Below are 13160 nucleotides of genomic sequence, written 5' to 3' on the forward strand. Positions count from 1 at the left end.
GTTGGGGCCCAAGCTCGAGTCCCTGTTCGGGCGCCAAAATAATGTTGGGGTCCACACTAGCCCCACGTTGGGGCGGCCAAAATAAATGTTGCAGCCCAGGCAAAATGTTGAGGCCCGGGCCGACACACGTTTGGGCGGCCACTGTATCCCGGCCCAAGTTGCTACTCCGGTCTGCGGGTCGGGGTTCAGCAAGAGCGAGGGTGAGGGCAGACTCAAAGAATGGAGACCAGACAGGGTGTGATTCAATCCCGTTTATTCTTCAGTCTCTCTTCCTCTAAGTGTCTCCTGTCTGATTCTCCCTCTATAGTCTGATCTCTACTGTCTGCCTCTGCCTTTTATATGTCTTACTTCTAAGCCACGCCTCTAAGTTACACCTTTAATCATGCCCTTAGGTCTTGTCTCTAACTCTGATCTCTATACTTCTAAGTCATACTCTTAAGTCACACACCTTTAATCTCACACACCTTTAATCTCAAGGTATCTGAACCAAGATTATCGGAGTGTGCTCAGCTGTTGTAGGCTATTGTAATCCAAGTCTCATGTCAGGGTATATAGCTCAAGATGGCTGCAAAGCTGATAGCTGCTTTCTGCAAAAAGTTGGCCCCCAACACACAGGCATCTGAAGCTGCTGCTCACAGATCACTGGCAGCTTTAACTATGCTTTCCTCCTGCTTTTCCTCAGCATCCCGTTTTTTATCCTGTGCTGTGCAGAGCTAGCCTGTGCTCCCCGCAACTGTCCAAGGCAACTCTGCTGGGGTCAGCATCACACGTGCCCCCAGCTAACTGTCTTTGCTGGCATTTTACTTTCCAGAAAGTGTGAATGTTCCTTTGCATTCAACACAGAACAAAAAAAAAATGTGAACAACATTACACTGGAGTTTTATAGATAATCCACCACAGAGATGCTCATGTCATATGGGAGCAATTCTAGAGCACAGACTTTTCAAGTATTTCCATATCACATTTCAGAAACTTTCCTCAATCAGTACAGTTGAATACAATACAGAAAAGCAATAGCTGATGTTTGCATTGCCAGTCTCCCATGTGCTACAAGTTGTTGCTCAGAGGTTTAAGTATTGGAAAATCTGACCACCTGAAAAAAAATGTAAACAGAGCTGTGCCCCATTTCCTTGGGTCTTCTGAGAGCCTGCCACTTGCACACAGTGTCCAGTTCTACCACAGCCCTCCACCAGCTGGATGGACCTGCATCTGTACAAATGGACACTGACCACACCCAGCCTCACAGACACCATGCTTTCTGCTGTCTCAAGAGCCACTTTGCATTATGGCCACTCTGATACCCGCCTATCAACCCGAGAGTCATAGCAGCAAAAAGATGTCCTCCTGGTAGCTGTCCAGGCTGGGAAGTCTTTGACTGCTGGGCACAGGTCTAACCTTCCTCATAGTTGCTGGGAAAGCCAGGTGCCCACCCCACAACACCCTGGACTCTCTTGGGCTGCATGTGCTCAGGTCTTACTTTACAGATAAGAAAACCAAGAACCAGTGTGGGCCCAGCCCTGCTCCTGGCACAGAGAGCCAAGAGTTTGCCTCGGCATTGCAGCGGATCACTCCTGGGGTTACAGAAGTCTTGACATCTGTGTATCTTTTTATTTTTTCTTCAGTTTTTTTTTTTTTTTTTTTTTTTTTGACACTTGTTCTTATGTAGCCCAGGCTGGCCTGACACTTCTGGGTCCTCCTGTTTCCACCTCTCAAATGTTGGAATTATAGGCATGGGTGCATCTTGGAGTATTCATCCTTTCTGATATAAAGAAGAATAAGAGCTTGGGGACAGTCCGTCATCAGCAGTGAGGCGTCACTTGGGGACAGTCAGTCATCAGCAGTGAGGCGTCATCCATGTCCCTGCTCACTTCTAGGGAAACTGATGCAGAAATGCTAAGACACCGAGTTATAAAGTTCCCGCTGGCTCACCTTCCCAGTTATTTCAATGACATTTAAATGATAACTACACACACCCCTTCCCCAAACCAGGGTGTTACAGCTGCATTCAAAGTTGCCATTAGTGTTCTCAGGACTCACCTCATCTGGGTGTTCTGAAGGTTAACTTACAAGCACTATTTAAGTTCTTTTAGCATTTCTGAAAAAAAGTTCTGCCCAGGGTCCTATGAGTCATTTGGTCCCTGAGCTGAGGCATATCTATCTTGCCTTTGGGAAAAGAGGTCAATTTGCATCTCTTAGTAGCTATCAAAGCCAGGAACATTTAGGGGGTATTTGTATGTCAGCCTTAGATGCATTTAGGTCCCAAGTGAAAGGCACTGGCAAGCATGGTTGGTTATAAAAGTGTAAGATGGAAACTTCAGTTTCTATGTGTGACAAGTTGAGCAGTGTCACACACAGGTCTACATGGCACATGAGTAGATTAAGCCCTTCCTTATAAGGACAGTCTACTATCTAATGTCAGCCTGCCTCCGTCAGCACTGAGTAGTCAGGAGGAGCTAGGAGTCAGTGAGGAGGACGGACTGCATAAGCTTGGGTTACACTGGACCTTTGCTTGAAAAGATATTTTTGGAAACAGAACTTCCCTGTATAGGCCAGGCTGCCCTCAAATTTGCAATCCTCCTGTCTCAATCTCCTGAGTGCTAGCATTAAAAATGTCCCTGACTTTCTGTGTCCTCGACTGCGGCCCCTGCTTTGACCATCTCATCATAACCCATCACCTGGTATGTCCACCCACTTTTCTTTAAGTCAATTAAGAATTTTGCAACCGTAGTGGTGGCGCACGCCTTTAATCCCGGCACTTGGGAGGCAGAAGCAGGCAGATTTCTGAGTTCGAGGCCAGCATGGTCTACAGAGTGAGTTCCAGGACAGCCAGGGCTACACAGAGAAACCCTGTCTCGAAAAACAAAAACCAAAAAAAAAAAAAAAAAAAAAAAAAAGAATTTCTCATCGTCATCCATGGCAGTGTCACACAATGAGAGCAGAAGTCACTTTCCTGGTGAAAAGGGTTAGCTGTGACTGTGTGTCCGGTTCTGTCTGTCTCATCTTCTCACCCTGGCGGTTCACTCACAGGTCTCATTCGCTCTCACTCCCATCAGTACTGTCTGAAGAGGAGCCGCTGCTCTCAGCCAATGCTGCCACTTTGCAGGACAGGTTTTTAGAATTTACCACTAGAAGAGTATATTGAAAACAGTACAGGTTAATACCCATGCCCATTATTTTGGTTAGTGTAGCAAATGTCCCATGGGTCTAGCTCTGGTTTTCTTGCAAATTATTTAAGCAAGCAATGAGCAGATAAATGTCTACTCTTAGACAAATAGTTCTAAGGAAGAATATCATAAAAGGGTTCAGAAGGCGTGCTATGGAGCTGACAGTGTAGCTCGATGGTACAGTGCTTTCTTTTCTACCATACATGAAGCTATGGGCTCCATCTCCCGAACTCAAAATGGTTGAAGCAGCATGTTCATGACTAAGGCTCACTCCATACTCATCCTAGAACATTTAGCACCAAGATCAACCCTGGTTTTTAGGGATTTTCATTAATAGCCTATTTCCACAAAGTTAAAATCCCTAAGAACAGCTTATGCCCACCCAGTCTCCCTGCCCTGCCCTGTCCCCATCTGAGAGCCATCCTGTCCATCTTACCCTTGGAGAAAGGGCTGTCCTCTTCACACTCCTCCCAGTGGTCGAAGTCAAAAGCCACATTAGGATTCTGAGCAACACAAGAGTGCACACAGGTGTCTAAGTGCAAGGAGCTCACCAGCAGCAGCAGCAGCCACAGGCGCACCAACTCACCCTCTGCTTGAGGAGGCCGCACCAGCATTCTCGCTTCTCCTTTGCAAGTGTGATCAGAGGTTCGTCATCCTTAATTATGCATTTGCAGTCATCTTTCCTTATGTCACCTTGCAGTTCCATATCAGCCAAGTAAAACTTGTCTCCTACCCAGGCACTAGGTTTTCAATAAAAATAAGGTCAGCAATCTGAAATGCTGTATGCGACTTCAATTTTACTTTATCACACACACACAAACCTACCTGAAAATGACTCTATCTGTAAAGAATTTACACTTATAATCTTTGACATTCCTTATTTTTATCTTTAAGATGACCACATCATCTTTTTGGAACCACTTTATTTGTGGGTGAAAGCTAGAAGGAAAGAAAAGAGTTTTGTACTTGTGAGCATGCAGCTGCAGGCCGGGGGAGGGGTCCCCAGCAGCAGAAGCACATACCTTCTCACATGTGGCTGTGTAGCTTTGCTAATGGCCTCACTGCCAATGTCTTCAGATAACACTCCTGCACAAAATCAGTGTTAAAAATTTCAGGTTATTTATATACAACATACATACATAATTTTTTTTTAACCCAAGGCAAAGCAACTTTTACACGCAGAATTATTTTAAGAGAATAGATTTCAGCCAGATATGGTGGTGCACACTTTTCATCCCAGTGCTTAGGAGGCAGAGGCAGGCGGATTTTTGTGAATTGGAGGCCAGCCAGGTCTACATAGTGAGTTCCAGGACACCCAGAGATATGTAGAAAGACCCTGTCTCAAAAAACAAACATAAAGAAAACAAATTTCAGGCTGGAGAGATGGCTCAGTGGTTAAGAGCACTGAGTCCTCTTCCAGAGGTCCTGAGTTCAATTCCCAGCAACCACATGGTGGCTCACAACCATCTGTAATGGGATCTGATGCCCTCTTCTGGTGTGTCTGAAGACAGCTACAGTGTACTCATATAAAATAAATAAATAAATAAATCTTAAAAAAAAAACAAAAACAAATTTCATTAAAACTCAGGTATCTAGTAGCAAATAATAATGAGAAGAAACTAAATGCCCATCATTTAGGAAACTGACACAATAATCTATAATATAATAAACTTTCAAAGAGTAGAATTACCAGGAAAGTGCAGTTGCTTTTGAAGAGCCATGCTGCACTGCTGGTGTGCAGGCATCCAGGCCTCCTGTTCCCTCAGCCTGCAGGCTTCCAGAACAGAACAACTGCTGAACAAACACTCTCTAAGACAATGGAATTTAGACTTTCTACTAAAATATTTAAAACATAAAACAAGGCTCTAGGTTTGATTCACAGCAATGCAAAAAAATATATATATTAAGCCATTTTAATCCACAATAGCACCTACTGAGAAACAACCTTCATGTTCTCAATAAACCCCTGGTACAAAATAAATGCTAATTCATATAACGTGACAATTAAACCACATCACTGGCTGCAATGCTACAGACTGGAGGAAGCTGCATGCTTCCAACTCAGCAAAACTGGCAGTAATAGGAACAAGAAGGAAAAGCTGGGTCACTGGGGAAGTTCTGCAAACTTTTGGCCAGTAGATTTAAGTGTGGACATTCCCTTCACTGGTTAAACACTCACCACAGAGACAGCCACACTGAGGAAGAGTCACTGGCAGGCAGCACACGGTTCAGTGCTGTCTGTGTGGGTTGCACTGTGCTCAGTAGAAGGGAAGCCTAAATATGGGAAAGTCACAACTTGAGGTTAAGCTTCTTTTAAATACAGGTACTAACCAGGCTTTTGGTTGTCTGAGTCCACCTGAGAACCAGCTCCTCGTTCTGTACCTCCGTCTCTTTGCTGAGTGCCTTGCAAACACATGGTGTCTTCTACTGTGGTAGGTATCCTGAGCAGAAGAGGCAGAGGTTAAAAAGGCTTGAGGAGACTCTGGCAAAAGAGGGTACAGACATTAAACAACTCAGGTGCATCCTCGAGTGAGACCTACCTGGAGTCTGTGTGGGCTACAGACAATGGGAGTGCAGGCCAGTCAGTTTTGCTTAGGGTGTTCTTGCTGCAACCAAGCACATCAGGTGGGGAGGGGACAGGGGACAGGGGTAGGGACACCTGATCAGAAAATGGTGCTCTCTCATTGGCTCAGCTGGCCTTTCCTTCAAGCTCCCTGAACTAGGAAGAGGAGCACATGCAGCTTCCCCACTCATACAGGAGAAGAGAGCCTGGTGGAGAGCTAGTTTCTCCTCTTCCCTATCTGTCTCCTTGCATGTCTGCCCCAGAGTCTATGTTATTATCAGTCTGGGTCAACTTCTAGAAATATTGTTTTCATAAAAAAGTAAGTATCAGTGGGGTAAGGACAGGGAGCTGGCTCTCCAGCTCTGAAGTCAGTGAGGCAGGAAGGTCTAGAGGTTAAGAATATTTATGACTTCAAAAAAATTCCATTCACATGGAATTCTGTATGTATGCACAGAATCTACTAAATCCAACACAGTACCCTTTCATTTTTGCCTATTAGCTAATTAGAGATTACCTGGTTCAGGTGACCTCCTCTTTAAAAAATTACACACACACACACACACACACACACACACACACACACACACAAATTGCAGCCAGGAGTGGTAGCACACACCTTTAATTCCAACTCTTAAAAGGCAGAGGCAAGCAGATCTTTTGAGTTCAAGGACAGCCTACTCTACACAGTAAATTCTAGGACAGCCAGGACTATGTATAGACCTTGTCTCAAAAAAAATTAAAAATATGTATCACTAATCTTTTGGCTGTTTAAGTATATAATCAATTCTTAGAGGTTCTATTGTGATAGGACACCACGACCAAGAGCAACTGGAGAAGAAAGGGTTTATTTCAGTTTACAGTTCCACACCACAGTCTATCAGTGAAGGAGGGCAGGGCAGGAACTCAGACAGGGCAGGAACCTGGAAGCAAGAACCAACGCAGAGGCCATGGAGGAGTCTGCTTATTGGCTTGCTCCTCGTGGATTTTCAGCTTGTTTTCTTATAACATTCAGGACCACCAGCCCAGGAGTGGCAGCAACCATAGAGAGCTGGGTCCTTCTCGCCCCCCCCCCCCCCCCCCGTCAATCACTAAGAAAATGCCCTACAGGCTTGCCTATAGCCCATTTTATGGAAGCATTTTCTTAATCCAGATATGTCTAGATTTGTGTCAAATTGACAAAAACAAGCAGCACAGCAGTCATGTAGTTCAAGATAAAAAATAAAAGGTTGATACCAGGAACACTTCCTTGCAACCCTGCTCCACAGTTCCCGTGCTTATGGCTGGCAATGTAATTCACTGTGCACAGACTTTTAGAGAAAACTTAAGCTGACAGCTGCATGACACAGATATAGACATCTCTGAAGTCTCTGGAGGCTTCTGATCTGTTTATATGAACCTAGCCCACAACCCTGGAACTGGCACAGGGCCTCCATCACTGCCTCCACCAAAGCACTGATCTCCCACACTGGATATGAACGTGCCAACCTACTCCAATCTGCCCCTTCCTCCTTATATGCCTTATCTTCAACCTCACTCCAACAGGCCAAGGGCCTTTCACTAGCTGGTTCCTCAGCACAGCATGTCCTTCCAGTGACCTTAAAATGTACCATGTCCTAGAGCCAAGTCTGGGCCTTTCTCTAATGAGCTGCCCCCACCCAAATATCTCTTCTTACCCACAGCATCAACACTCTCCATCCCTGCATCTTAGAACCCCAATCCCTGTCAGCCCCTTAGTCCTGTGATTTCTCATCAGACAGAGCCCAGAACCTCCTTCTCTTCCTATCCCAGGGGCCACCCCACCCGCCCACATCATCTTATCTCCTCATTCCCTCATGCTGGTTTCCATTCTGAATACCTTTGACATAGCCACAGCCCAACTACACAGGCAGAGACAACAAACCTGCCCACTCATGCTGCACCAGACTTGCCTGGCTCCTGATTTCTTCTCAAAGGCTCTCTCCTCACAGCCTTAGAGTTCCACCACCATCCTTTATCAGAATCTCCCTAAACTTGAAAATCTAAGTGCTATGTGATAGGAGTCTCTTTCCAGACCATTTCATCCTATACATCAAAGGCTTTGCATCTGTCTCTGCTCTGACCTTGGCTCTGACAATAACCAACTTAAGATTCTCTCTGCTCAATTCCCAGACCAAAGTGTGAAGAGGAAATGCACAGTTCTGCCCAGAGTTAGGACTGAATACAAACAGCAATGGCATCTTCATTGTTAAATAATACCTTATAGTAATAGGAACATTTCTTGTTTCCTTGAATATGAGGAAAACCACTAGTATCCTAATTCCACAAATACCTAATTTGTTTCAACGAAAAACTAAAATCATTTCACATTAAAAAATATTTTATCTTTGCCAGATTCTTTGGCCACCTCCCCCTTCACCTGTAATTTAATAACCATCCAAGGTCACAGAAGATCATGACAGTGAACCCAAAGGTCAAGTGGGTCCTCACACCATGGCCAGGGCTCCAGGAGCACAGCAAATTATCCCAAGAATCGACAAAGGAGATTATATGATGTTAAATCACTGTACAGCGAAGGACACAATCACTAGAGTGAATAGAAAGCCTATAGAAATGGAGAAAGGAGCCGGGCAGTGGTGGCGCACGCCTTTAATCCCAGTACTTGGGAGGCAGAGGCAGGCGGATCTCTGAGTTTGAGGCCAGCCTGGTCTACAAAGTGAGTTCCAAGACAGCCAGGGCTACACAGAAAAACCACCCTGTCTCAAAAAACCAAAAAAAAAAAAAAAAAAAAAAAAAACCAAACAAACAAACAAAAAAAAAACCAAAAAAAAAAAAAAGAAATGGAGAAAGGTAAAGATATATATATATATATATACATATATATACATATACATATACATATATATATATCAGATAGGATATATAAAGTATTGCAAAATTTAAACACAAAACAACAAAATTATCCAGTCAATAAACAAAGTGATAAGTGAATAGACAATCCTCAACAGAAGAAATACAAATGGCCAATAAATCCTTAGAGGTCAGGGGAATGCAAATTAAAACTGCTTTGAGGTTCTATTTTACCCTGTCAGAACGACTATTTGTAAAAAAAAAAAAAAAAAAAAAAAAAAAGACCACAAATTCTGGGGAGGAATGTAGTTTTAATGGTCAGCATCTAAAATATGCAGTCACTATGGAAACCAGTTCATAGGTGCGCAAAACTGTTCTCTGTAAGAACAGTAGGCACTCCTACCTGCTGAGCCCTCTCCCCAGCCAGCTCCCCTCCCTCCCCCCATAGCTTTAACCTGCACATTCCTGCTGGCAAATAGAATGAAACAGAGTAAGCAATAACCCGCAGTTACGGATAGGAAAGTAGATTCTAATAGCATAGGGGGTGGATATCTGTCCAGCTCTAGTAATGTTTAAGACTTATTGTAAAAATAAAGGTTGTGTTACCTTTTATCAGGGAACTAAGTGGTCAAAGGAGGGGTAGAAGACCCGGATTGGAATTAAGAACTTCTACAACAGACTGGATGGGAGACACTTTGCCTCATGGGTGTACCTTTATAAGCTTCTGCAAAATGTGATTTACCACCATTGTCAGGAAATCCCAGAATGGGTCTGACCAAAGTCCATCATTCTGGGCAGTATTTAAAGTTTGCTTTAAATTTATAGTATTGGTCTTATTCTCCAACAGCGGGATTAACACTTCTCAGAGTGGCTTCACTAGATGCAGTTATTTTAAGATTGCTCAGTCTCTAACCCTGAGAGCTGGCCATGCTCCTTGCCGGTTGCAACACTCTGGAGCATGGGCTCCGTACCTTACCTGGGCAGCACAGTTGAACTGGCCCTGGTGTTGCAGGGCTGTGGGTGAACTGGCTCTTGGAGGGCATGAACTCTGGAGAGCTGGCCCCAGGGTCATGTGAGAGTGTGGAAAGATGACCCTGCCCTTCTATAGCTGCAGCACTGGGTAAGCTAGCTAGAGCAATGCTGGAGAGCTCACCCTGGTGGTGTGGGTGTGGACAGCTGACGGGCTGACCAACTCAGCTGCCACCAAGGCCCAGATGCAGGGCTTTGAGTCGGCCCACCCCAACATCTACCCCATCTACGAGCTGCTGGGACAACTCATAACCCAGTGCTGCAGGATCTCCATGACACAGGGCAACAACAGGTATCTGAGAGGCGTCCCAGTGAAGGTACAGCATTGATAGTGTAGCAGAAGCCAGAGGCCTTGAACCAGGCCAGGGACTCACTGCAATGAACATTTGCAAGTAAAGATATGTAGACAAAAGTGTATACTGTGTGACACACCACACAGCTTCCCTGACAAGATTTCTTTTTTATGTTTTGTTTTTGTATTTTTTATTTTTCTTTTTGGGGTGTTACACTGATGGAGGGCAGACAAGATGGGGAGATGAGTGGGATTGGGGTGCATGATGTGAAATTCATATAGAATAAAAAGTTAAAAAATGAAAATGGGTCCATACCAAAACAAGTGCTCTACCTATTGGGAAACATGTACATTAATTACATGTTGTATGTTGTGGGGGCACTGCGTCTCTAGCACACATGTGGAGGTCAGAGGATAACTTTCTGGAGTTGATTTTCTCTATCCACATGAGTTCTGTGGATTAAATTTAGGTCATGAGGCTTGGTGGTGGTGCGCTTACTCCTTAAGCCATCTTGCAAGTCCACATGGGCATGTAGGCTGGCAATAGCCAGTATAAAACCTGGTCATCAGCCACATCTGTATGACACTTCAACAGCAGCCAAGCCATGCAACCAATAGCTGCCCATCAGTAGGATACAGAAGATTTGGAGTTTTTCTCTTCTGCAAAACTCGAAATCATGTCATTTATAGGAAAATAGAACTGAAAATAACTGTATTAAGTGAAATAAGCCAGACTTAGACAAATATTGCATCTTTACTTTCACATGTAGAATCTAGATTTTTAAAAAGATGTCAGAGTAGAAAGGGACTATCTGGGGGAAGGAGAAGGGTGAGAGACAAGGGGCAGAAGTGATAGAAGGCCATGGAGACATGGTCAAAGAGCACCGTGTGCATGTGTGGAAGTGTCATGATGAAACCTATCACTTCCTGCAATGGTACTCGTGAAGAAGAAAACCTCGGGGCAGGAGCAGTAAGTACAGCTCCCTGCATCATGCACAGCAGCAGATGTGCAGGGGAGGGTACATGGAAGCCCCCTCACCAGCAGCACACACAATGAGCTTGAGGCCATACTTAGAAGGTACATTAAGAGTGCACACTTAGGTCAACAGCTCCACACACAGTATAAGTGAACTGTATACTCAGTGTATGGTAATGTAGCCAGAAACGAAGCAGAGAAGCACATGTGTTTTCCACTCAAATGACACGCACAGCCAGGGAGCCCCATCTCTTCTTTCCCTGGGTGTCCCCAGTATACTGCACTTTCAGTATACCCAAGTGTACTATCAAACTGCACACTGTGTTATCTGCAAATAAGATGTCAACAAAAGCTCTTTCTGTAAAAGAAACAATTAAAACGACATGTCTGCGGCTTGCTTCTATTGCTCCAGCAACATTAGAGAGGTAAGTTGTGTGTAGGACAACAGAAAGCGCTGAACCCTGAAAGCTCTTAAAGCTGAGTGTTAGAACATAGAAATTCCTCAAGCTTAACACTTGTTATGTTTTATACAACTGCCCCGGCCAGCAGGTCATTGAACAGGGGTCCAGGGAGATCACCTGAAAGAGAAGATGGGGGACAGGCGAATGCAAAGAACAGTGGCTTGTCTATAGGCTGATCAAACTGCTGATTTTACTTTTTCACACAGGGGTTATATACACAAAAAGGCAGAATGTGGGGAAGGGGATGACACAGGAGTGTAGGTGTTCAGGGGGAGTACAGATATCTTCCAGAACAGAGTATCGGCTGGGTGAAGGTTCAGGGAGCAGGTCACTTATGACTCCACCTATGATTTACTTGTCCTTATCTAAGTTCCACCAAGGCTACCCAAGGTCTATGACTATCCACAAGACCCATGACTACTTGTTTTTATCCAGGCTGGTAAATTTCCACCAAAGCTGCCTGTTTACAATATCTTATAGCTATCTGTTTCAGTGTTTTTCCACAGAGACCCAAGACTTTGTGTTAACAGGGTGACTTAGGCCTATTGCTGATTTTAGGCCTTCACTGTATAAGCAAGGCTGCCCCTGACATACAACCAAACAGCTTTTCCAAAAGAAGACAGAAATGCACTTACAAGGTCTGGCTCGGAAGATCCTCAAAGGCTGGCAGTTTAGCTTCTTTGTATAGTTTTTTCAGTTGTTCTAGGTGTTCTGAATTATCAATACCCATTCCCATGGACAAAATTTCAGCTCGAACGTTATAATCAATGACAGAAGTTTTTAGATTTGAAAGTTTTGTAACATGTACCTTCAACCAAAGGGGGGAGGGGGAAAGTAACATTTGTAAGAGTCACATTCTGAATCTTGACTGGGTCACAAGCACTCTCTCAGCCTCTTGTCTTCCTAGATGCACTTGGATACATGTCTCAGTATGGAAGGCTTCCTGCAGCAGCCAGATATTTTATCACTGAGATGATGGCAGAATCCTCTCAAGACTCACCCCATATTGTAGGGTTCTGCGTTAAGGGCAGAACTGTGGTATGATACCTTAGTGGACAGCAATCTAGAAGGCTGTAACCAGATACAAACTCTCCGTGCTTTCTTCCTTCTTCCTTCCCTTTGGCCTCCTTGACAAGGCTCAGATTCCTCATGTGTCTTGAAAGGACTCGTCATGCCAAGGCTTCGAGTCCTGTGTTCTACACCATTCTATCTACTTGTCTTTTCTCTAGCCAAAGCATTTCAAGTTATGCAATTTAAGGAAGACTTGCTATAAAAACCCACAACAGTGAGATTCCTATGTAGAGAGGTGTGGACAGAGGTCAGGTCCTCCCTATGTCCCTCTATGGAGGGACAGGGATGGGGACAGGCTGGCCTGCTGAGCACACACTCCAATTGAGGGATGCACAGAAGAGTCTACCTTCACTCAGAGTGGGGGGAGGGTGTTGCTCTGGGAGGACAAGCTAGGCTGTGCTCCCCTTTGGTATGTCAGTAGATACTGGCAGTTCCTTTACAGCTGTGGAAACATGTTTTCAATTGGGTTTTCTTTTTTGTTTCTTCTTTAGAAACATTTTATGTGTATGGATGCTTTGCTTACATGTATATCTGTGTATTATACATGTGCCTGGTACCTGAAGAGGCCAGAAGAGAGCATGAGACAGTTGTTAGCTACCATATGGGTGCTGGGAATACAACTCTTCAGAAGAACAAAAAACAAACCATAAAATCATTGCTTAAAAAAGTTTCCTTTTTTTTCTAAAACAACAAAACAAAACAACTATAATCCTAACTATGGCAACACTACTTTCTCTCTACTTACCTGCTCTAGTAACTGATATTTTTCTTTCCTAAA

The 13160-nt window shown here is 44.3% G+C and overlaps 1 protein-coding gene across 2 annotated transcripts in view; it reads right to left on the reverse strand.

Moving 5' to 3' along the window:
* Positions 1-236: 236 nt before the first annotated feature.
* The window catches only part of Tdrd12 (tudor domain containing 12), a 75682-nt gene continuing 62758 nt past the window's right edge, over positions 237-13160 (reverse strand). Inside the window, exons 26-33 of one of the 2 annotated variants that reach the window (XM_076932214.1) lie at positions 11947-12119; positions 5705-5770; positions 5496-5605; positions 4187-4250; positions 3990-4103; positions 3751-3904; positions 3601-3667; positions 237-3125 (exon numbers count right to left, since the gene is read on the reverse strand). In XM_076932214.1, coding sequence (XP_076788329.1) covers positions 3031-3125; positions 3601-3667; positions 3751-3904; positions 3990-4103; positions 4187-4250; positions 5496-5605; positions 5705-5770; positions 11947-12119 — 843 coding nt within the window. In that variant the 3' untranslated portion in view covers positions 237-3030. The remainder of the gene's footprint in view (positions 3126-3600; positions 3668-3750; positions 3905-3989; positions 4104-4186; positions 4251-5495; positions 5606-5704; positions 5771-11946; positions 12120-13160) is intronic. The other variant, XM_076932219.1, reaches the window with a different exon arrangement.

Source organism: Arvicanthis niloticus, chromosome 1, assembly GCF_011762505.2.
Source record: "Arvicanthis niloticus isolate mArvNil1 chromosome 1, mArvNil1.pat.X, whole genome shotgun sequence".
NCBI classification, from domain to species: domain Eukaryota; kingdom Metazoa; phylum Chordata; class Mammalia; order Rodentia; family Muridae; genus Arvicanthis; species Arvicanthis niloticus.